Source organism: Lissotriton helveticus, chromosome 10 (genome assembly GCF_964261635.1).
Source record: "Lissotriton helveticus chromosome 10, aLisHel1.1, whole genome shotgun sequence".
In the NCBI taxonomy this organism is placed as follows: Eukaryota; Metazoa; Chordata; class Amphibia; order Caudata; family Salamandridae; genus Lissotriton; species Lissotriton helveticus.
The window spans coordinates 296937754-296964104 of record NC_136071.1 but is presented as its reverse complement, the minus strand read 5'-3'; the positions used below and the strand labels follow the sequence as shown (position 1 = coordinate 296964104).

Genomic DNA, 26351 nt, shown 5'->3' with positions numbered 1-26351 from the left:
TCTAGTTTCAAATGTTGACAGCCAATTAGCATTCAGCGCGTGATCGGGAGGGTGCGCTTATGGTACGATGACAGTGTGCGCAGGATCCACGGATCTACCGCGCCCATAGATATATATGTACTTTTAAATGTAATTTTCTCAGAAACTACTGAACAGATTTACACCATATAAGCTAAAGGCATGAGTCGGAACCAAGGACTACCTCTTTGCCAAATTTGGTGTAATTCCGTTAAGCAGTTCGGGCTGTAGCTGCGGCTAAAGGTCCTATGGGAAATTGCATGGGGGAAACGCGTTTTAGGACCCCCTTTTTTCTCGGCCCCCGCTTGACTAATCACGCCCAAACTTTCAGGGAAAGGGCGGAACTGAGCTGGCCAAAAGTTTGGAAAATTTCACGCAGATTCATCAACTGGCGCCAACGTTATTTCAAATAGAATGTTGCGGATTTCCAATGGATCATAGGTCCTAACTACAACTACCTACTGGCGACCGCCAGTAGGTAATATCTATATATATATATATATATCAGGATACGGTTGCTCTGCAAGCAAGGGCGCACTCGGACTCAAATAATCCTGCAAGGACGTCAGCGCACACCCCCACAATCTCAGCCTGACACATTTCGGAACTGATTCCTTTCTCAAAGGCTTCCATCAATAGTTTGCTATGCTGTTCTGCCTTTTGCCTCTAAAAGAAAGTTTGTATAATAAATATCTGACTTGCATTACCTTATAAAATGAATCAGCCTACAACCTCGTACCTCTATAAAGTGTGTCACTCCTTTATAGCAGGGAGTACTTTTCCCGTTATATATATCTTATCTTCATAAGGTGCTGTAAGGTTGTTCAGACAAGCACATACATGTGGACTCTACAATTCATTTCTGATAATGACATTATTGTAGGAGTATTACAGAAAAAACTCCAATGTTTGAGCATTTTGTTTGTTTGTTTTCCTTTAGCCACTTGAGGAAGAATTAACACCAGGTCCTACTGCTGAAATAACTGGCAATGACAAGGAGGATTTCCCTCCCCTCACTTGCGAAAGTTCTAAAAAAACAGCAGACCAAAATGTGGTATGAATATACGTCTTCTTTAATATTTTCCACAATATAATAGTGTTATGTTACTTCATATGCAACTGTTCATCTCATTGTTGTGAACCTGTACTTGAGATGTTTCTCTGTTGAAATGATATTTAAGTCCCCTCGTGTGTCTTTTCTATCATTATTCCAGTCTGAATTATTGTTTAAACAGTATATATTTCATGAGATAACATAGACACCTTTAAAATATGTCATAATTTGAAAACTGCATAATGGTTGACAATATAGACATGGGAAGCTGTGTATGGTTATTGTTTCCATAGCTAAGCTCTAAATTCAGGATAATTATCAGAAAGGAAATGGTAGCTTCAAGGTCACATCTAATTGTATAATACTTTGCCTACTGTTTCCAAATTAGTCACTGGCTAAAGAGTTTACATCAGCTATCCACCCAGCCAAACTTGGCAGACCACACATTTGTGGTGAGTTGGATGATACTTTCTCTTTTTTGAAAGTTTCGTCAAGATTCGTTAAACAGCACGAAAGTAATTAAGAGACAGCAAAATCAGTTTCCCATGGAAACTTGGTCCTAACTATAACTATCCATTAGTGACTGCCTCTGGGTTATCACACACACACATATACAACCACATATATATTACCTTCTGGCAGTCACTAGTAGGCAGCTATAGTTAGGAACTTACCCCCACATGCATCAACCTATTTAGGAAGTGCAAACGGTGCGAATCGGTAAATTCGGCCGTTTGCACTTCCTAAATACGTTTTTGGGATGCATCAAACAGAGTGACATATTTCGCTATTTTTTGCATTTCTTAAAAATGCAAATGCAATTAAGGAATCGCATTTATGCGATTCCTTAATTGCAATGCATCATTTTTTTTAAAATTGCGAATTTTGAAATTGGAAGTGCAAATTAACACGAGGTTGACCCTCGTGTTAATTTGCGAAAATTTATAAAAAAGCAAAAAAATGCATTTTTTAAACTTGCATGTTACAGACACACATGTCCTTAGGACATGTGTGTGTGAAACATGCACTTGAAAATACATTTCAGGGGTGCAGGGGGGGGTCCTTTGGACCCCCCTCTGCACCCTTGCAATGCATCAACAAATTGCGAGTGCAAAAAAAAAAAATGCAAAACGGCATTGATTCCTATGGGCCTCTAGGCCCATAGGAATCAATGTAATGCCATTCCTTAATTGCGATTTGCAATTAAGGAATCGCAATTTCCGAAAATTAAGAAATCCTAAAAACTTTTAGGATTTCTTGATGCATAGGATTTTGCATTTCCTAAATAGCGATTCCTTAATTTTCGCTATTTAAGAAATGCAAAATCCTAGATTGATGCATGTGGCTGTATATTTCCATATGAAAAGCATGTTTTGACTCGCCTATATCGTTGGTGAATCTTTACATTAAATTCCTGAAAAAGTGCCCGGTGAATCTTGTTGTGCATGGAAAAGTTTTAGGTGATCCGTCAAGCGGGGGCCAGGAAAAAGGGGGGGTCAACAAAAGTGCGTTTCCCATGTTAATTTCCATAGAATCTTTAGGCACACCTGCAACCCGAACTGCTGAACAGAATTACACCAAATTCTGCAGAAAGCTAGTTTTTAGTCTGCAGATTGTGCTTTTTGGTGTAAATAGGTTCAGTATATCTAGATATTAAAGGAAATCAAAATTTGTGTATCATCGCGAAGCCTTTGCAAATAATGACGAGCTTGTGCGGAGATTTGATGAGCTCTGATTGGCTGCCAACACTTCAAGCAGGAAATGTTGGTAGCCATTATGGGACTTGGAATAATCTTGAGGGAAAAAATATTTACCCATGTCCTAACCAAATATTTCATAGTTCAAAAATCCCTTAAGGAATCCTTTTCGGTGTTGTTCAGCTGATGACACCACCGAATCACACTAGCTAATCCTGGTACATAGTAGATTATCAGACCAAATTCCAACCTCATTGTTGCGGTCAAAACAGACAAGTTAAAATTACATAATTTGCGTAAAATCTGCCCTTCTATTTCTCCAGAAAGTCCCATTTCATCACATCAATAGATTCTATAGTGTACAGTAATGTAGGCGGGACTGTCACTTTGAAAACAGAAAGCATAAAGTGCCTTCGTACCATTGCATTGTAACAGGCACACAACCCATTTACATGCAAGAAGGTTTCCGAGGAACAATGTTCTATACGGACTGTATCCTGTGTATTTAACAGTTAGTACTTTTCCCAAAATGGGATATGTTTTTACAATCTCCAATTTAACTGACCCTATGCTCTAGACTTTTTAAACTAAAAATGTTGCTCTTTGAGACATTGATCTTCAAATAGTGTAAGGCAGTATATTGCTGGAGAAACACAAACCTATTTTTCAAGCCCTTAGGGGTTAACTCCAGAATTACCATGTCGTCTGCATACATCAGACAGAGGAACAGACAGGCACCTATTTTCTGAGAATCTCCCTTATTAGCTGGAAATCAATTGGGGAGATATGAAACAATAATGAAAAAAGCAATCGGGCTAGCAGACAACATTGTTTCATCCCAGTTTTTGTTGGAAAATCCTTACTTGCCCCCAATAGCAGTTGGCACCAGGTGGAGGAAAGCAGGGAAAGTACTAATGAGACAAGGGTGTAAGGCAGATCCAGCTTCTTTAATTTTTTCCAAAGTGTTGGCCTATCTACCTAATCGAAGGACTACCTAAACAATGGGGGCAGAGTAGCAATACCGTGACCATCTAGCTTTGGGGCTGGGGGCCCAGGGGGACCCTGTCAGGGTATAAAAGGCTGTAAAAACAATATTCACAGCAATTTTTGTGAAATATTCGCAAATATCACTGTGAATCAAAACAAAAACAACAAGTGCAGTATCCCACACTTGCTTTTAATATTGCCCCTTGGTGGGTAAGGTCCCGGGGCTATTTGTATTTGAATAAATAAGGAGGGCAGCTCAGAGGACCCCCTCCTAGGCCTTATTTATGCCCCAAGGACCACCATCTCCTCCCTGGTGCACTTGTATATATAAATGCGGGGGAAGCTCAGACACCCATGGGACCCGGGAACCACCACCTCTCTGGGGCTTTTATTAAAAAAATGGATGTGGGGCCATGCAGACCCCCAGATGCAGGGATCACCACCTTCTCAGAGCCAATTAGTTTTTATCAATGAAGGAATGGGGCCATATACGCACCAGGGACCACCATCTCCCTAGGGCTGGCTCATGAAAACAATGGAGGGGGGCTTTGTGCCCCCCTCCTGGAGCCATTACTGACCCTGGGGAGTACCACCCCCAGGGCTGGCTCCTGCTCCGTCCCAGGGTCCCCACCCCAGGAACATAGCTGATTGATTTTGCTTTACTGAAAGTGGAGTTTTCATCTTATTCTCTGCCCACAGCTATGCGGGGAGGGAACGAGATTTAACTATTCCTCTTGCACACAGGGAGCTGCATTTCCAGCAGAGTCATGTGTGCATGAGCAATAGAAGCTCCTGCAGGAGGCAAGGAGCTGGCTGCAACTGCGGGGGCCTTGAGGCTTCCCCTGCATTCCCCATCCTGCACACTGTGTGCCTTGGGTGGGAGTAGGGCACCCAGGGACACATTGCCAGGCCATGGGGATGGAGTCCCTGGGGCTAAAATAGGCCTGGGAGTGGACCACACTATCCCTTCCCCTGTGGATTTGTGGCTGGCCCCAGGGGCCCACTGATCCCTTCTCCTATTAAATTTCATCTGGGCCCGGGGATGGCATACTACTTCTTTTCATAGAATGAGCAAGACTCCAAACCTTGGATAGGTTAGTGGGAAGAGTGGTGGTGTGACCATGCAATATAAGAAATAAAATACCATCAGCACGCCTTAAAAGAATGTTATAAGTTACTTCTGAGTTCCATTACCTTATAAAGAAAATCAGCCTACAACCTAGCCGCTCCATATAGTCTGTCACTCCTCTGTGACTTTAAAGCAGGGAGTACTTTTTCCCATATATAAGGCACTACAAGGTTGTTCAGGCAATCACTTACATGTGGATTCTATAATTCATGTATGATAATGATAATATTGTAGAAGTATAACAAAAAATAAACTCCAATGCTTGAGCATTTTTGTTTGTTTTCCTTTTCTTCAGCCACTTGAAGAATTAACACCGGGTCCCACTGCTGAAATAGCTGCCAATGACAAGAAGGATTCCCATTCCCTCACATACAAAATTTCTAAAGAAACAGTAGAACAAGATGTGGTATGCACATCAGTCTTTTCTAATATTATAAGTGAATCTTCCACGGTGAAATAGTATTATGTTACTTCATACACAATTGTTCATCTCATTGTTGTTAACCTGTACTTGAGATGTTTTTCTTTTGAACTATTTAAGTCCCCATGTGTCTCTAATTTATCATTATTACAGTCTGAATCATTCTTTAAACAGTACATGTTTCATGAAATACCATAGACCACCTCCTTAAAATATTTTCATTTGACAAACTGCATGATGGTTGATAATATAGAGATGGAAAGCTGTGTATGGTTATTGCTTCCATAGCTAAGCTCTAAGTTCTGGTTAGTTATCGGAAAGGAAATGATATCTTTAAAGTGACAACATTTTATAATACTTTGCCTTCTGTGTCCAAATTAGTCACAGGCTATAGATATCAGCTATCTACCCTGCCAGACCACCTTTGTATGGTGAGTTGGATCATACTTTTTCGTTTTGGAAAGTTTTGAGAAGATTCATCAAACAGCTTGAAAGTAATTAAGAAACCTAAAAATAAATGTTCTGAGGAAACATGGTCCTAACTATAACTACCCAGTCGTGACCGCCACTGGGTTATCTCACACACACACACACATGCACACACACACACACACATATGCATATATATGTATGTGTGTGAGATAATATACAAACATGCATACATTACCTACTGGCAGTCGCCAGTAGGTAGGTATTGTTAGGATCATGGCAGTTGCCTGTAGGTAGGTATTGTCAGGACCATGTTCTTCATAGGAAAAGCGTGTTTTGACTAGCCTATATGTTTGGCGAATGTTTATAAAAGCTTCCACAAAAAATTACCTGGGGCATCTTGTTGTGCATGGAAGGTTTTGAGGGAATCTACCAAGCCGGGGCCAAGAAAAAGGGGGGATTACCAAAGGTATGTTTCCCATGTTAATTCTTATAGACTCTTTAAACACATCTGCTCCCCGGACTGCTGAACAGAATTACACCAAATTTGGTAAAAAGCTAGCTTTTAACCTGCAGATCGTGTTTTTTGTTATTTGATATAACTAGGTTCAGAATATGTAGATATTAAAGGAACTCCAAATTTGTATACCTATAATCGTGAAGCATTTGCGAATAATGATGAGCTCATGCTGAGATCTGCTGAGCCCTGATTGGCTGCCAACACTTCAAGAAGGAAATGTTGACCGCAATCTTGGGACTAGGAAAAATCTCGAAGGAAAGAATATTTACCCACGTCCGAACCAAATATTTCATAGTTCAAAAAAACCCTCAAGGAATATCTTTTTGATGTTCTTCAGGTGATAACACCACCGAATCACTCTAGCTAATCCTTGTACATAGGAGCTTTTCAGACCAAATTCCAACCTCATTGCTTGTGTCTAAACAGACGAGTTAAATTTACATAATTTGCGTCAAATCTGCCCTTCTATTTTCTCCAGAAAGTCTTATTTGATCACACCATTTGATCACACCATTTATCACACCAATAGGTTCTATAGCATAGAATAATATAGGAGGAACTGTCTCTTTGAAAATGGAATGCATAAAATGCTTTCGTCCCATTGCATTTTAAAAGGCACACAACCCCTTTACACATGAGGAGGCTTTGGAGGCACAATGTTTTGTGTGGGCTTAATCCAGTGTATTACCAGTTAGCACTTTCCCTAAATTGGGATATGATTTTACAATCTCCAGTTTGACTGAGCCTTGCTCCAGCCATAATTAGTAATCTTACTACACTGTCTACATTTTCAAATTAAATTTTGCTCTTTGAGGCATTGATCTTCAAATAGTGTAAGGCAGTATATTGTTGGAGGGACACCAACCTATTTTTCAAGCCCTTAGGTGGTAACCCCAGAATTATCAGGTGGTCTGCATACATCAAATAGGGGAAGAGGCGAGCACCTATTTACTGAGCATCTCTTTTATTAGCTGGGGAGATCTGAAGCATACAAGGAAAAAAGCAATGGGGCCAGCAGACACATGTTTCAGACCATTTTTTGTTGGAACTATAGAGGAAAATCCTCAGTCACACCTGGTAGCAGTTGGCACCAAGTGGAGGAACACAAGAAATGTATTACTGAGAGAAAGGTGCCAGGCACATCCAGCTTCTTTAATTTTATCCATAGTGTTGGATGATTTACCTTATCAAAGAACTCAGAAAAAAAGAAAAGGGGGCAGAGTAGGAATACCCTGACTATCAAGCTCTGGTGTTAGGGTCGGGCTCAAAAAAGCATTTTTTTAAAAAGGTTACAATGATTTTTGTGAAATATTCATGGGTATCACTCTGAAGTAAACCAAAAAAAAAAACAAGTGTGGTCTCCTACGTTTGCTTTTAATGTTACCCTCTGGTTGGCAAGGCCCAGGGGCCATTTGTATTTAAATAAATAAGGAGGGGGCTCACAGAACCCCTCCTAGGGTGTATATATGCCCCATGGACCACCACCTACCCAGGGGAATTGTTTATATAAATGCAGGGGGGCCGTGTAGACACCCATGTGGCCTGGGGACCACCATATTCCGGGGGCTTTCATTTATAAAAATGGATGTGGTGCTGTGCATAAAACCCAGGCCCAGGGGACCACCACCTACTTTGAGCCCATTTTTCTTTTTTTTTAATGAAACGGGGGCCATATAGAACCAGGGACCACCATCTCCCTGGGGCTAGCCCGAGCAAACAGAGGGATGGCCCAGGTTCCCCATCCCTATAAAAATAGCTGTTTGCTTTTGCTTTACTGGAAGTGGAGTTTTTATCTCGTTCCCTGCCTGCAGATATGCAGGCAGGGAAAGAGATTAAACTATTGCTCTTGCACACAGGGAACTGCATTTCTAGCTCCTCCCTGCATGTAAGACCAATACCAGCTCCTACAGGAGTCGGAGAGCTGACTGGAACCATGGGAGCCTTAAGGCTTCCCCTGCAGTACCCACCCTGCACACTGGGTACCTTGGGGTGACCAGAGCATCCAGGGACACCCGGCCTAGCCACAGGGGATAAAGTCTTTGGGGCTGAAATAGGCCTGGGGTAGGGGGCATAATAACCCCCTTCCCTATTGATTTGAGGCCTGCCCCCAGGGGCCGCATGCCCCCTCTCCTAATAAATTTCATCCAAGCCTGGGGGATGGGGTCCATAGGGCAAAAGGCCGCACAGCCCCCCATCTCCATTAAGTTATGACAGGCCCTGGAGAATGGTGTCTACAGGGTCGTTCTGAACCTGGTGCTCATTTCACACAAATTAAACCTCAGCAGTAAGCTACACATATAAACAAGGCAAGTGCCCCCGTTGAAGCTCCACTTCTGCAAAGGACATATGATCCTAACTCCTTGGCTTGGCAAAGGCAAAGCAAATGTGTTTTCTCTGCAATTTCATAATGTAAAACAATCTAAAATCCTTTTTGGAGGTGAATGCATCGTTGATATATTGGGGCGCAATCTGTATCTGACTGTGAAGAGTGGGTTCTTTCTTTTCCCTTTCCTGGCGAGAGCAGAGTCCATGGTTCTCCCTTTAAATTGCTGGGAGTTTGAACATGTGGAAATAACTTGGATGATTCCCTGTTTGGCCCTACCCACTTTAGTAGTTTCCAAAGGTCTTTCTGTCTTTTTCCAGGATGATGGACGACTTAACAAGCAGCCCTAGTGCGTTTTCTGAAAATGTTGGTGAGGTGTTCTTGATGACAAGTAAATGACGTCACCTTCAACAAGCAAATACGCACTTACTTCATATAGTTAAGAGGAAGGACCGTTGTTTGGTGGAAATGTATCTCTTTGTAGTCTCATTGTCTTGTCTACAGGAGGATTCACATATTTCTGGATAAAGACATACCAGGAACAATCACATTGCAGAAATGCACACAAGAACACTGGTGACAATTCTTCGTGCTCCATTACGCAGCGGTAGTTAGCCCATAGAAAAAACTCTACTTCTGTAGAAATATTGTGTAATACTGTGGACTCTTGTTGGATAAAAAGGCAGGTGTAGTTCTTTTGTGGCTGAGCTACTCATAGAGCTACTGACACATCCATATAAACACTTATACACAAACTCACACAGTCAGGCACTCGCACACCCACTGAGAGACCCACTCACACACTCACTCACAGATGGATTCAGACACTCACTCACACTCCCATGCAACCTCTCATATACCCACTCACACAACCTCTCACATACCCATAAAAATCCTTACACACCCACTCCCTGATCCATAGAGCAACTCACACATCCACTCACTCACCCATACAACTGCTCACACCACCACTCATTGAACCATAAAGACACTCACACAACTCTAGATTCACCCATACAGCTACTCACAGATCACTTATTCTCCTATACAGCCACTCACATACCCACATACTCACCCACACAGCCTCTGAACACAGCCACTCATTTACCCTTCCAACCACGTATACATTCACTCATACACCCACACAACCATTCACATACTCATTCATACATCCATTCAACCACTCACACACCTGCTTACCCACCCATACAACCACTCACACAGATACAGAGTCTCCAATGCAGCCACTAATACACAAACTCCCCTAATATAGCACACGCTGAAATAGCCACTCACTCGTACATCTACTCAGTCACCAATAAAGCCATGCATACCCACTCAGTCACCCATACAGCCCCTCACATAGCTACTCACTCACTCATACAGCCACAGACACAACCAATCACTCCCCAATACAGCCACTCACTCACCCATAGAGCCTCTCACATTCCTATTTATACATCTATAGAGACCTTCAAACATCTACTCCCACACAGATACACATAATCACACAACCACTCACACAATATATGTTTCAAATAGTGTCTCTCATCAGTAGTACACAAACTGTACTAATTTACCATTTGTGGTACCTTAGTATATATGTTTAAAACTCATTAACTGTTAGAAAACACACACATTCAGTGAATGATATAATCAGTGATGCCATCAGTGAAGTAATTTGAAATGCCATCAGTGATGCCATTTGAGATGTCGTCAGTGATGTCACTAACCATGTCATAGCTGCTGTAATATGTGACATCATAAGCAGTGCATTGTGGGGGCATACAATATAGTTAACTCAGGTAACTATAACGTCTAAATTTCACTGGTTTTGTGTAAGTGAAATCTGAGCCTAACTATTACGTCCCTCCAACCTTTGGTTGTTCAGTGAATATATATATATATACACATATATATATACATATATATTACCTACTGGCGGTCGCCAGTAGGTAGTTATAGTTAGGACCAAGTTTCCATAGGAAATCCGCAACATTCTATTGGGAATAACTTTGGCGCCGGTTGAGGAATTTGCGTGTAATTTTCCAAAATTTAGGCCAGCTCCGCTCTGCTCCTTCCCTGGAAGTTTCGGGGGGGATTCGCCATGCGGGGCCGAGAAAAAAGGGGGGTCCAAAAACGTGTTTTCCCCATGTTCATTTCCATAGGACGTTCAGACACGGCTACAGCCCGAACCGCTGAATGGAATTACACCAAACTTTGCAAAATTGTAGGGACTGGTACGCAGAAGTGCCTTTTCTATATTTGGTGAAAATTGCTCCAGTGGTTTTTACAAAAATTAACTTCAATAACACATATATATCTATATGCATGCTTCGAGCGCTTACCGGTACGTGTACCGGTAAGCGCACCTGGCGCACCACGGAAGTGCGTGAGCGGAAAGCTGATTGGCTCTCGGGTGTCTGTCAACATTCCAAACAGTCCGGAGAGTCCACAATCTTGTGTCTCAGTAGAATCGAGACACAAGAGGTGAAAAAAATAATGGGGAAATGATTAAAAGGGGGCGGGGTAGACACCCTCTGACCCCCTAGGTTTTCTGAGGGGGGCCTAGAAGGACCCTGAAGGGCAAAAAAACTTTTTTTTTTTCCGCGGGGTAAGCGCTGGGTGCGTTCCCATGTACGCTTCAAGGTACGCGTACCCTGAGCGCACCACGGGGGAAAACAGTGAAAGAAATTAGAATAGAAAAATAATTTAGAGTGCTTAGAGGTAGGGTAGCTCTGAAAAGAGCTGTTGTGTTATGTGGGTGTTTTTTGTACCTACAAGTAGGTACCGATGCAGAGTCTAAAATTCAAGAGGAAGGCTCTCTTGTCGTGGAACCGGACTCCAGCGCCAGTGGCTTCATCAGGGTTCTCTGCCTTACCTGGGGCTGATCGTTGCTCTTTGCTCGCCGCCAGTTCCTGCCACCTGTCTCCCCCCGCCGCCGCTACCTCTGCCATTCCGGCGCGGCCGCAGAGAGGGGGAGACTATGTTTCCCAGCGTGCTTTGCGGCAGGAAGCCGCTAGATCCAATATCCGCGCCTGGAGGCGCTGAAAACCCATCACCAGCTCCGCGTCGCGGGACGTGCGGGGGCCAAGCCCGGGCAAAGGGCGGGCCCTCTGTGGCCCTCAGAGGCCAGAGGAGGCCGGGCCGGGCCACATCTCTAACATCTGTGCCCCCCCCGAAAAAAGAAGAAATAAAACTAACCAAATAACTCTCATCGTATGGGGCTGCAAATACCTGTCTTGACCTAACATCCTATTTATTACTGCCTGTCTTTACTACTGTAACAGCGTCCAATCCTCCTCTGAAAGTAAGCTTGGAAAACTGCATTTACCAACAATGTCCTCAAAAGGGGGAAAGGCAGACAAGGGTAGGAAATCTCTAGAAGGAGGGACAAGAGATTGCAATGGCTGAACGCCGCCTGTCCACAGAGCTTCAGAATAGACGCTCTTTGTTAGGACCAATCCAACTAGTCCCTTCTCCTAACTTGAATAACAGAAAGGATAAATCCCCAAATGGTGATACCAGCATCCCCTCAATTTTCCTCGAACATACAACAGTATCGGAGCCCAGTATATCTCATAGCAATTGGAGCTCCAGCATAGACCCCTCTCTAGAAATTATTCCTGAGGAATCCCTGATCCTCCACCCCTTGATGTCGAACCAAAAGAACAACTTGGATCCCCCACTACCACAACCAACTAAAAAGCCTAACCTAAAGAGAAAGAGGGGGGGGGAACAGCCACAAGGGAAGGCAGGCAAAACTCCCCAATAACGCCCGGAATCCCCCTATGATGAGAAAGATAGGACTTAACAATACACCCCTGGTACAGATACCGGCTCACTCCCTGCAACATCACGACCTAATAGGGAGTATAGAGACTTTAGTCAAATCCTTAATATTGCCTTTAGTGGAAAGGGTCAAAAGGCTAACAACTCACTAGGGACTTAATAGAGGAAACTATCACCTCCAATACAAATCTACTAAAAGGTTTGTTACTAGACAACAGCGGGAAACCTGGAACACACAACGTCAGTAAAGGGGAAATGCCTATAAAATCGTCACTCATAAGTATAGGGGAGAAAACTATAAAACCAACACCCCACGCAGTTGAAAACCCACACCCCATTTCCAAGTCTAAAAGTGACCCACAAACATCTAAACTACCCAGCTCTAAGGGCCCAAATGTTCCCCTAAGAAAACCAGTGGACAAGCGTGGAGAAAGCAATGAGGAAAAGTCAGACCCCAGACATCCAACAGGCTCTAACGTACAGATAGATCTGCCCCCAGAGGCCGCCCCTTATGTGGCAATACTGACAAGGGACCCCGAACTGAAACCAGGGAAAAGGGAAGGATACATTGACCTTAAAAACAAGATAATCCATTGGTTATTGAACAACAGACCCTTACCGCCCAATATTAACGGGGAAATCATAAACGTCAGAAGGCTTGGATGGGTAGGTCAAAGGCCCAAAGACTCACAGGGCGACGTAGTAATTATAAATTTCAGGGACCGCGGAGTTATGCCGTATCTAAACGACTGGTACCAGGAATCAGAGAGTGGCTGGGAGGGGATAAGGATACACGATCTGAGCTACTTCTATCCTAGGCCATTAATATCACGGCAACACAGGAGAAGTAAGCCATACTATGATAACACCTGGGGGGGGGGATTTTTCCCAATATTCAAACTTCAAACAGATTTGCCCCCTTTAGAGGGCTGGATGAGGTCGATTGACCCTCCAATATACTACCCATGGCTCCAAGTGGATTAAGTACAATGAATATTTCAAATGCACTCCTGGGCACAAAATTATCCACCTCTGAGCCAACAAGCAAAAGGATTGTTACTGATCGGAAGGGTACGCCAGAAGAATGTGCTACCGATCACTCCCCTTTATGCAACACATTTAAGCCCATACCCTCCCCAACTAAAACAGAACTACCACTGAAATTAGATACAAATAACCCGACTATAGATTGCCCCCCGCTGGAAAACAACCGCCTCTCCCATGGCCCCCAACATACTTACATTACTAACAATAGTAGGAGACGAAAACGTCAACTTAACCCCTCCTGTTAGGGATCTATTAGGCGCCCCGAATAAAACAATCTTAACATCAACAGTAGACGTAGAGCAAAGGGACAAGATTATAAATTTAAAAAAACTAAATCCACACGCAGAATCAGATTCTCGGATACAACCCTGCTTACAAAAAACTAGTATAAATTCCGATCAAAAAACGTTCGATATAGTTTTCTGGAACGTGGCAGGGCTAAAAAATAAAATAGCCGACAGCAATTGGAGACTAATAGTAACCTCATTCGATGTAATTGCTTTACAGGAAACTTGGCTTTGTTCACCCTCTCATCTTTTGGGCTACAAGACCTTTTTCTCGGAAGCAATTCCGTCAACCTCGGGTAGACCAAAAGGAGGTCTCATAATGTATATATCAAATACTCTTTCTCTGGGAAAAACAGAAGTCCTGATGTTAGATCATAACTATCAGATCTTAAAGATAACCGGTCCCAAAAGGCTTATCTATTTAATGATCAACTTTTACAATAACCTCGGGACAGCAGATTTAAAAGAGACCTTAAACAGTATAGTAGGAATCCTGCAAAATGTATATACTACACACTCTAATAAGTCAATTATGTTAATATGGGGAGGCGATTTTAATTTGCACCTATGTAAAAACAGTGGTCTATTTAATTGTGGCATACAGGACGAGTTCGACAACAGCCTATCTCATTTTGAACATTCGGCCATAGGGAATCGAATGAACGAAATTATGGCCATCGCATATCTGGGATACGCAAATGACTTAGTTAGCCCACCAGTTCCTTTTACAACTACCTTTAACGGTCGGGGAACTAATTCAATAATTGACTATATATTAGTTTCTAATTATTTGACTTCAAGTCTCCACAAATTTGAAACCTCTATAAACACATTTAGTGATCATTCCCCTAATAGCCTTCAAATAACCATTCCTTCCATCGTAACAGAGAAGGTTTATTGGAACCTCCTGGACCAACAATCCCTTACCGTACACAAGGTAAATGGTGTCACATTAAAATGGGCAAATGTCGACCAAAAGGAATTTTGGGTGAACATACTTAGGAAGGCTCTCCCAGCAGTAAATGTATGTCTAGACCAGAATTCCAGCTCCGAGATAATACTTTCCAGTTATGAGGACATTACTAAAGTAATAAGAGATGAGATGATCACCACTGGAAAATCCAATAAGTACAAATCAAAGGGATGGTTTAACACAGAATGCAGGAAAGCGCTCTCTAGTCTGAAGAAGGCATTAACTAAAACTACAAGGGACAGGCAAGAGATCGCCGACTTGAGAAAAGCCTATCAGTTAGCCCAAAAGAAACGCCAAGCCCAAATTAAAGATTGGCTATGGAAACAACTCCATCAAAGCAGTGTTGCAAAGGATTCCAACAGCTTTTGGAGAACAATTAGAGCACCGTTTCTCTGTGTTGACAAGGAATTCCCAAAACTAGAAGTAGCTGTTGACCCTGACGTATGGGTGGACCACTTCTCAAACATCTTCAAACAAGAAGAAGATACAACACTGGACTTACCCGACAATTCCACACATCCTACTTACCCCATCCAGATAAGCTTTGAACACAACGAAACTATCAAAGCTCTTAATAAGTCAAAATCTGGGAAAGCCCCAGGACCGGACAGGGTCCCAGTAGACCTATTTAAATCTGAACCGGATCTATGGTGCCCCGTCCTGACAAAAGTACTTAAAGCAACTACCCAGGTAGGACTAGTTGAATCCTGGTCAACATCGATTTTGGTTCCTATTTTCAAAAAAGGCGACCGTAACAACCCAGGGTGCTATCGGCCCATCTCGCGTTTGGACACATCAGGCAAAATAGCTGGGCGTATCCTCCTGGAACGACTTCAATCCTGGGCAGAAGAAAATAGCATTGTCTCAGACATGCAATTCGGCTTCAGGGAAGGACTCGGGACAGTCGAGCGAGTACTAAACCATACCCTTCTAATGGGAAAATATGTGTCAGCAAAAGGTGGGCCTTTGTACATGGTCTATGTAGACCTTAGCGCAGCATTTGACTGCTTAAGCCATTCAAAACTCTGGACTAAACTCATGGACATGGGAGTCGAACCCGCATTTGTCAACTTTTTAAGAGAACTCTACTCCAATGCTACAGCAAGGGTCAGATTTGGGCTGGATGGAGATCTTACCAAATCATTCAGTGTACAGAGGGGAGTCAGGCAAGGATGTGTCCTGGCCCCCTTCCTATTTACTCTGTATACCAACAGCCTTGAACAAGAAATGCTGAGAGACAGCAAAGACCTGCCTACTATTCAGCGTCGTCCAATACCGGCATTACTGTATGCCGACGACGCCGTCATCGTAGCAAGAACTCCTGTCCAATTACAACGATCGGTGGACAGATATTGCGAGTTCATGTCATCTCTGAATTTAAAAGTAAACATAAAGAAAACTTTGACCATGACCTCAGGGTTAAGGAAAAAGAGTAAAAAAAAGGATATATACATCAATAATATTGCTCTGGACACGACGACTTCCTATCCTTACCTAGGAATTTTAGTACGCAGCAAATTAACATGGACAAAAGCCATCGACTCAAGGAAACTGTCTTTCCTTAGGGCGACAGCAGCGCTAACCGCTTTTGCTCAAAAACTTGGGAAGAGAGCCCCCGAAGAGATGTTAAAAATATTCCAGGCCAAATGTATCAGTGTTGCCAGTTACGGTGCGGGCGTATGGGGATACTCAAACACAGTCGATCTACAGAGAGTGGAGAATTCTTTCTTTCGTTATCTCCTCTCAGTCCCCAGAAGCACCACGACATACGGATCCCACTTGGAACTAGGCATGGATTACATTTCGGACATTTTAAAAATTCAACCCATAATGATGTGGAGGCGCATCTGGACGAATGACCAATGCCTACTAACTAGAGCCCTTATTGAGGACTGTATGTCACTGGACAAATCGCACAAAATCAGATGGCTGGAATACATCAAACTGTTTTTTAACGATCTGGGCACCCAGACTTATTTCTCTGACCCTACTTCAATTTCTAAAATTTCAAAAAAAGAACTTAAGAGGTCATGTCTGTCACATATGAGAGATCTAAGACTAGTTCGAGAAGCTGACAAAATTTCAGTTCAACAGCTACTGTCTATCCAAACCTCCTTCATGCTAGAGCCATATTTAAAATTTGACCTGAACCATTTCGAAAAATTCCTATTGACCAGACTCAGATTGGACAATTTTTACCAGCTCATTTCGTTCCCAAAAAAAAAGACTGGTCGCTTCACCTTTTACCCTGTCCCTGTGACTCTGTTTCCATCCAAAGTAATATTCATATAGTATTATTTAGCAAATTCTATGCGGGCCCGTGCACCTTTTGGATAATTCCAATAGTAAGAGTATGGGCCTCCGAACATGCCGTCCAGCCTTTTTAGCTTTACAAATGCTGGAAAACGAAATATATGCTAAATCAATTGTTTCTTTTTTAAAAATCTGTATCAATCACCGTCCCAACCTTAATATTGAGTGACTATCAAGAATGCAATCAATGTGTAAACTAACTTTTTTATCATGTTTTAATGTGTTTTAAAACGCTTTTAAATGTTTTTTATTGTTCTTTAATGGTCTTCTCTGAAAACCGAATAAAGATGATTTTGAATTGAATTGACTCTATTCCCCTCATCTGTAAAATGTACACCATCTCTCCTATAGATGCCTTGCATGTTGTAACGCAAGTTGTTGTGGTATATGGAACCCATACCATAGTCTCTGAGGAAAGCAGAAACAGATTTATTCACATGTTTCCTTGCTTTCTCAATCTGTGGACAAAATTGGTTGGACCAGTTCCATTTTTGCCTTTGGCATATATTAGAAAATACCAAGGCAGTTTTTGGAAAAAGTGACATCAATTGCCCAAAGGTGTCCTTTAAAAGCATTTCCAGACCTACCCCAGTCAAAGAGCCCAGGTCATTGCCACCACAGTGCACAATTATGAGGTCAGGGTGTGGTAGATGCATAAAGGATTTTATCAATGGTATCAATTGGTGACATCTCAATCCTCTGTGGCCAATCCACATAATATCCACATTTGGTAAATCAAGGTTGTGAATACCTCTGTTTGCTGCATATCTTTCACTCCAGTGAACAAAGCTTTGGCCCACAATGCAGACTTTAGGCATCTTGGAGGTAGATGTGGTTGTATTAAGATGAGTTGTGGAAATGAAATGGCAGTTTGAAAGTAGGAGTTATGAAAAAAAGTGGTTGAGATTCAGTGCACTTGAAAAAGAAGAAATGATTGGTCGTTTCTTAAAATTCTCCACTGAAAATTAGGGTGCATGCTTCTGTTTTTTGAAAGAAGTAATTCTAATGGTTGAGAAAAAGTTATTGCAAGGAATATTGCACATGATTAGCTAGTATATTGAGAGCTCAAACACCCTTGCTGAGTTCATTTGCAACATAGTATGATGAACTTTTCACCTGTGTGCTGAGTTAGGTGGGAGTTACCATGGTAACAGGCTGAACGAGCACTGGGGGGATGGGTGAATATTATGTGAGTTTGAAAGTGTTGAAATGTAGAACCAATTAAAATGTTAGTTTGGTTTTGAAATAGTGTGGGAAGAATTTTGATTGGTTAAGTCCAGGGATATGTGTGAAGAATTACAGGGAATCAGGGCCATTTCTGGTGGCAGTGTTTGAGGTGCATTTCAGAGATTCTTCTTAAGAAAATCTGGTGTGTGTGACTGACATTGTTCTAAATCTTCAAAAGTATTTTTAAAGGTGAGTAATGATTAATTTAATATAGATAGAGTGCTGTATGCACTATGGGGAAGATTAAGAAGCATATTGGGCTTCTTTATTCTTGCATTGTGTGTCATGTTTTTTTGTAATGCTGCCTGTGTCTCATCTCACTCTGTGCCTGTGTCTCGTCTCACTCTGTGCCTGTGTCTCATCTCACTCTGTGCCTGTGTCTCATCTCACTCTGTGCCTGTGTCTCATCTCACTCTGTGCCTGTGTCTCATCTCACTCTGTGCCTGTGTCTCGTCTCACTCTGTGCCTGTGTCTCGTCTCACTCTGTGCCTGTGTCTCATCTCACTCTGTGCCTGTGTCTCATTTCACTCTGTGCCTGTGTCTCATTTCACTCTGTGCCTGTCCCATCTCTCTCTTTGTGTGTCTCATCTCACTTTGTGCCTGTGTCTCATCTCACTCTGTGCCTGTGTCTCATCTCACTCTGTGCCTGTGTCTTATCTCACTCTGTACCTGCCCCATCTCTCTCTTTGTGTGTGCCATTTCTCTCTTTGCGTGTGTCTCATCTCACTCTGGTAAATGTTTTATGGTAAAATGTATGGCTTTAACATTTTTTTTTTCAGAACAAAATGTTATTGGAGTTTTGCTGTTGACAGAATACAATGAGGCGCTGCTCCCTATAAGTCAGAAAGGCAGTGTGCATAAAAGTATCTTCGCAAACCAGTTATTCAATCAACATTCCAATATTATTGCCTTACCCTGATCCCCCCGCCCCAAAAACTCCCACCCTTAGAACTCCCCGCCCGGTACCCACCCCCAACCCTGCACAGTGTCTACATGGTCCATGAGAAAGAGCATAGTGAACTCAGTATCTACGTGTGTATCATTTCACCCAGAATCAACTAGTAAACGTTCTGCATCAGTGGCTCGCGGCGCCGGAGGGTCCAGCAACAGACCTCTATAGTCCGCCCATCTTTTCCAGATTCGAAAATGTTTTCTGGGGCAGCCCCTGGCCTCAAATACCGGGCGTTCCAGCCCCATGTTAAAGTCCATGCCCCTCTTCCACACCTCCACCAAGGGGGCCCTAGGAGCTTTCCAAGCCCGGGCAATGTCTCTTTTAGCCACCGTAAGGACCAGCAGAAGCAGATGACGTTTATACATATTGCTCCCACTTGTTCCATGACATGGAGAAGGCCCAGCTTCGACGAGCGGGGGAGGTCCCAGCCCAACACCTCTGTCAGACAATCCCACACACCGGTCCAGAATCTCTGCAACCCCGCACACGCCCACACCGTATGTATAAAGGAGCCAACTGAACATCCACACCGCAGGCAGTCAGGGATGGCTTTAACATTTTTGACAAGGATCACACTGAGTGTCTGTGTGAAATAAGGAATTATATTTTCACATTTTTTAATAATGTCACCTGTGTCTGCTCACAGTTTGCATCTCTTAGCTTAAAGGGTACTCTGTGCCTGTGTCTTATCTCACTCTGTGCCTGTGTCTCATCTCACTCTGTGCCTGTGTCTCCTCTCATTCTGTGCCTGTGTCTCATCTCACTCTGTGCCTGCCCCATCTCTCTCTTTGTGTGTGTCATTTCTCTCTTTGCGTGTCTCATCTCACTCTGTGCCTGTGTCTCATCTCACTCTGTGCCTGTGTCTCATCTCACTCTGTACCTGCCCCATATCTCTCTTTGTGTGTGTCATTTCTCTCTTTGTGGGTGTCTCATCTCACTCTGGAAAATGTTTTATGGTAAAATGTATGGCTTTAACATTTTTGACAAGGATCACACTGAGTGTCTGTTTGAAATAAGGAATTATATTTTCACATTTTTCAATAATGTCATCTGTGTCTGCTCACAGTTTGCATCTCTTAGCTTAAAGGGTACTGTTTCTTTTTGCATTGTGTCTCATGTTTCTATGTAATGCTGGCAAAAAAATGAATGGTGCATATTGGAAATGTATTTTGGAAATGAGTCAGGTTGGGATCCTTGTCAAAAATGAGTGAGATGAGACACAGGCACAGAGTGAGATGAGACACAGGCACAGAGTGAGATGAGACACAGGCACAGAGTGAGATGAGACACAGGCACATCCTCATTCTCCATGTTCACTCCCCTTCCCCTCACTCACCTCCCACACTCACCTTCTTTCAGTCCCCCTGCTTCACTTCCCTTCCCCTCTCTTCCCTTCCTTCGCTCCCTCACTCATTTTCCTTTCCTCTATCCCTGTACTCCACTTCACTCACTCCTTGAGAATATGTAAGGAATATAGCTCATTTTTGGAGAATTGGAGGTAGTTCTAAAAAGAACTGTTTTTTTTCTTCTTTTTTAGTTTTTATTTATTTTTTTACTTTTTCCGAACGTTTTTAAATTAATTTTTATATTTTTTTCAGAACAAAAACAAAACTAGGGAATGCCAAACTGCTCAACAGGAACAAAAAAAGGGAAAAATTAGTGCTGGGTGGAGCAGCAGTGTTCCTCCTTTCTGCAAACAATAAGTATGACGCTCTGCTCCCCATAGCAAATCAGTTCATCGCAGTCCTTGCAGAGAAATTTCAGACCTGCAAAGACCGGCTGCACGTTTGAAACTAGTCTTTCAGGTCTTCCGGAAGGTGTTGCTCCTCCGGTGGAGGTGCTGCCGCCATCTCTTCGGGGATTGCGTGCCAGGTCCCTGACACTCTCCCTCGCAAAGTTATTGGGGTGCCTCCTCTCAACATGTCTGATTAAAGTGGCGTTGCCAAAGCTGTACTTCTTTGTTGGGTCACCACGTGACAAGGTGGTGCCGCAGACTTTGCAGCACACCTTTGCCGCATTCACCTTCTTTTCACCTTCAGGGAAGGTAAAAAATTTCCAAATAAAATGTTCTTTTACTTTGCACCGAGGAGGGTCCTCTGGCACAAACTCTTCATCAGAGTCACTGGAGGTTGTCTGTCTTCCAGCCATTCTTCATAAAAAGACAAGATGCTGCAGAAGAACCAGGGAAGAGCTCTTGCTCTCTCCAAGTTCAAAGTGGTAGTGAGGGAAATGGGTGGGGGCTTTCAATATTTGGAAAAAAAACTGTTATGAACCAATGAAAAGTGTTGTTTTAAGGTCACATGGCTTGACGCGCTTACGCTACGCCCTCCGGAGCGCTTCCGTATGCGCTACCGCGGCACGTACGTAGGCGCTTACGGAGGCGCTTTCGGGGGCACTTACGCGGCGCGTCACAATGACGTTTTACTTGATTTTCTGAAATGTGTTTAGAGTTAAAATACGGTTTTTAAAAATCAAAAATACTACTTTTATGAGTATGCTACTGAATGTCTTGCATTATTATTTACTTTAAATACATATTTATATTTTTTTTCGCTCGCGGGAATAGCGCTCACGCTACGTGTACGGATGTGTTTACGGGTGCGCGTACCCTGAGCGCTCCGGGGTTAAATAAATAAAATTAAAAAAAACACAGGAAAAATACATTGAAAAATTAATGTTAGAAAAATATACATTATTTAAATAATTTTATAAAAATTATAATAATTAATAGCTATAAAAAATAGGTATTAAAAAAACGTAATAATTCACGTTCACCGTAGGTTACAAACTCGTTATAGTTAGGAATTAGCTTTTAAAAAACCTCTGAAATTCACTAAAAAAACCATAGGTTTAACACTTGTTATAGTTAGGAATTAGCATTTAAAAAACCTTTGAAATTCACTGAAAAAAACATAGGTTTCACACCAGTTATAGTTAGCTGAACATTTTACTCATACAAAACCATTGAAATTCCCATGTTATAGTTAGTTGGACTCACTATAACTCGCGCGCCCGCAATCCACTGCTGATGATGTCACATATTACATCATTCATGACATGGTCAGTGACATCACTGATGACATCACTGATGACATCTCAAATGACATCACTGATGACATCACTGATGACATCTCAAATGACATCTCTGATGACATCACTGATCACATCATCCAGTGTCTGTGTGTTTCTGTAAAGTTTAAATATGTTTTACATATTGAAGAATGAGTGGATGTATAAGTGTCTGGATGAAGGATTTAGTAGGTGCGTGATTTTAGAGATGGGGCTGCCCATAATGGGCATGCCAATGCCCCTACCCACCAAACAAACTGGACAATTTTTCCCTGGAGTTATTACCCCCAATCCACCACCAAGCCCACCAGACCCAGGGATTTGAATTTGTGTTATTAAAAGGGGTGTGGGCCGCCCCTCAGAGAGACAGATGAGCAATGACCCCCAATCTGCCCCCAGAGGAGAAAAAAGCACACCAGACACCAAGGATTTTTTAATTGTAGATTTATGGTGGGGCTGCCCAACATGGGCATGCCAATGACCCCACCTCCCCTGATATACCCCCCCGGGGGTCAGAAAGCCCATTAAGAAAGAGGGGTGGGTTCTGCCTACAATGGACAAGACCATTCCCCTATATAAATTAAATTCCAGTGTATCTTTCCCCCAGGGGCAGATGAAGGAACTAACCCCTGATATGCCCCCGAGGGGGCAGAAAGCCCACTAGACATCAGGGATTATTTTGTTTAATTATGTTTCGGTGGGGGTTGCCCAAAATGGGCCCACCAATGCCCCCAGACCCCTCCAACACAAACGGGACAGTCTATATACCCCCGGGTAAGTTTGCCCAGTAGACAATAGGATTTTTTATATATAAAATAGGGGTAGGGGCTTCCCACAATGAGCTTGGCCATTCTCCCACCCCAATAAATAGGGACCAATGCCTTTCTGTCTCCCCTAGGTGATAGGTGAGGCAATATACCCAGATCTGCCCCCACGGGGCAGAAAACCTACTAGGGACCATTTGTTTTCTTAGTGTAGGGGTGGATGCTGCCCAGAATGGGCATGCCAATGCCTGCACCTCCTCAGAAAAATGGTCAAGTCTTTCTGCCCCCAGGGGAATATGGGAGTATTAGCTCCCGATCTGCCTCTTGGGGAGTGAGAATGCCCATTAGGAACCAGGGACTATTTTTGTTTCTTGGTGTAGGGCTGGGGCTTCCCAGAAATGGCATGCCAATACCTCCACCTCCCCATAAAAATGGGTACAGTCTTTCTGCCCCCTGGGGGTATAAATGAGTAACAGAAATCCCACTAGGAACAAGGGGCTATTTGTTTTAAATAGTGTAGCACTGGGGAGGCCCAGAATGGTCATGCCAATGCCCCACCACCCCTAACAAATGGCCACAATCTTTCTGCCCTCCCCTTGTGGCATTGCAGGGCATTAGCCCACAATCTGCCATCCCCAGAGGGGGTAAAAAGCCCACTAGGTACTGACCTTTTTTATGCACTGTGGCTAGCTGTGGATTTCGGGCCTTAATTCAGCCGGCACCTAGGGAAACCTAACCTGGGTGGGGGGACATTTGTCCCGGCGCAGTGATCCTGGGCAGAAATTTAAGGAAAATGTGATTTAATTTAGCTAAATTTGAGGTTTTCAGGGTATTCCGGGTAGGAAAATGTTGGGGGATCCACACAAGCCACACCTCCATGGACTCCCCTGGGTGTCTTGTTTTCAGAAATGTCTGGGTTTGGTAGGTTTCCCTAGATCCCTGCCATGCCCAGGACCAAAAACGCGGGTACCCCAGTGCAAACCCAGGTAGTTTTGTGATAGATAATTTCTATGTTTCCACAATACGTTTTGGGACCTTTCCTGTTGCAGGTACTTGGACCACCCACATTTGTGAGGTACCATTTTTATCAGGAGACTTGGGGAAATGCTGGATGGTAAGAAATTTGTGTCAGCCCCATGATCCCACACCTTTCCCACACAGAAATGTGAGAAACATTTCAGCTCAATTTGAGGTTTGCAGGGGAGTCTGGGTAGGTATATGTTTGGGGATCCACACCAACCACACCCCCTGTACTTCTTTGTGTGTTTAGTTTTCAGAAATGTCTGGCTTTGCTAGGTTTCCCTAGATGGCTGTGCAGCCCGCTATCAAAAACAGAGGTGATTCCCTTTCAAAGCACAGTTGTTTTGTAATGGATATGGAAGTCTCCACAGTACGTTTTGGGCCATTTCCTGTTGTGGCACTGGGCCAACCCACACAAGTTAGCTACCATTGTTATTGAAAGATTTGGGGGAATGCTGGGTTTATAGAGGTTTGTGGTTTGCTGCAGATTCCAGAACTTTCTGTCTCAGAAATATGAGGAAAATGTGTTTTTTACAAAGTTTGCGGTTTTCAAGGTGTCTGAGTAACATAACCTGATGAAAGCCACACAAGACACCCCATCCTAGATTCCCCTGGGTTTCTCTTTTTAGAAATGTACAAGTTTGCTAGGTTTCCCCAGATGCCAGCTGAGCTAGGGTCCAAAATCCACAGCTAGGCACATTGCGGAAAAAAGCATGTGATGTGTCCATGTTGGGTTTTGGGTAATTTCTTATTGTGGGCTCTATGCCTACCCACACTAGTGAGGTACCATTTGTTTCAGGAGACTTGGGGAAATGCTGGCTGGATGGAAATTTGTGGCTCTCCACAGATTCCAGAACTTTTCATTACAGAAATGGAAGGAAAATGTTTTTTTAAACAAAGTTTGATGTTTGCAAGGGATTCTGGGTAGCAGAAACTAGTGAGAGCCACACAAGTCTCCCCATCCTGGATTTCCCTGGGTGTCTACTTTTCAAAAATGTATAGGTTTGCAAGGTTTCCCTAGGGGCCGGCTGATATGATGTTGTCCACGTTGAGATATGTACTGTTTCCTGTCCCAGGCCCCAGGCCTACACACACAAGTGAGGTGCCATTTTTATTGAGAGATTTAGGGGAATACAGAATAGTAAAACAAGTGTTACTACCAATTGATTTTCAATGCTTTTCTGCCATCCAAATGTAAGACAATGTGTAAAAAAGAAGGAATTTCGAAAATTGTTCTCTAATTCACATGTTTGTATGAGTACCCACAATTTCGTAGATGTGCAAATAACCACTGCTTCTAAACTCTATATTTTGTTCTCATTTCAGAAATACCTAGGTACCCTCAATACCTATTTTTCACTCTTTACATTTTACACAATGAAAAAAAATTGCATGGCGCAGCTCAGTTAGGGGATCTGGTTAACTCAGGTTCTTGGTGAACCTACAATTCCTATATATCCCTGCATCCAGAAGGGTCCAGCAGACATAACGGTATATTGCTATTAAAATATTTGCCATAGTTAGAAGAAGTTACAGGTGAAAAAGTAGTAAAACTAGATTTCAATATTTCTTTTGTTTCAACTGTTTCAAGTTTGTTTATTTTATGCATAGTTACTAAAAACCATTGCACAGTTATGTGCTATCAGTAAAAACATGTAATACACATGATAAAAGTGCAAAGCGGCTAATCAAACCGTTCAATGAGTGCCATTAAAATGCAACAATAAAAACAAGAGCCCCAAGTATCCCCTGCAGTACTGTATAGCTGCGATGATGATGGTTAGTGTGGCCTGCAATGTGCATCTATTGTATAAGATTAAAGTTTTGGCAGGCAACTAGAACTCACCTTGAGATCTGTTGGATTCATGGAGGGTTTGCACCTCTGGATATTTATAATGGATTTATACTAAATCACAAAAAGAACGCTTTCTGGACCAAGGGCCACATGTATCAAACAATTTTGCATTCACAAACGGTGCAAATCAATATTTTGGGCGTTTTGCAAATGCGTAATACCCTTTCAAGATTTATGAAAGACTTTGTAGTCACAATTTTAGGTAATCACAAAAATAGCAATTGCCTAAAATTGCAACTACAAATATTGAATCATAATTTATGATTCTCTCAGCACTTGCACCAAGCATTTTCTAAAGGTAAACTCCGTATTTAGAAAAATGCTACTACCATTGACTTCAAGTTGATGGTAACCATGTGCAAATTTTGAAAAATGCACATAAATGCATTTGCCAAAGTACCATGTAGTGCCTCTAAGGTATGTGTGCTCAATTGTTTTGGGGGGACCTTAGGCCCCCAGGCACCCTTGGCTTTG

General features: G+C 42.7%; 1 protein-coding gene across 1 annotated transcript in view; it reads left to right on the top strand.

Moving 5' to 3' along the window:
- LOC144784001 (uncharacterized) overlaps positions 1–26351 on the top strand; it is a 1599281-nt gene that overhangs the window by 284204 nt on the left and 1288726 nt on the right. The window contains exons 5-6 of the mRNA XM_078662713.1: positions 959–1072; positions 5181–5291. Of these exons, the coding sequence (XP_078518839.1) occupies positions 959–1072; positions 5181–5291 (225 nt within the window). The remainder of the gene's footprint in view (positions 1–958; positions 1073–5180; positions 5292–26351) is intronic.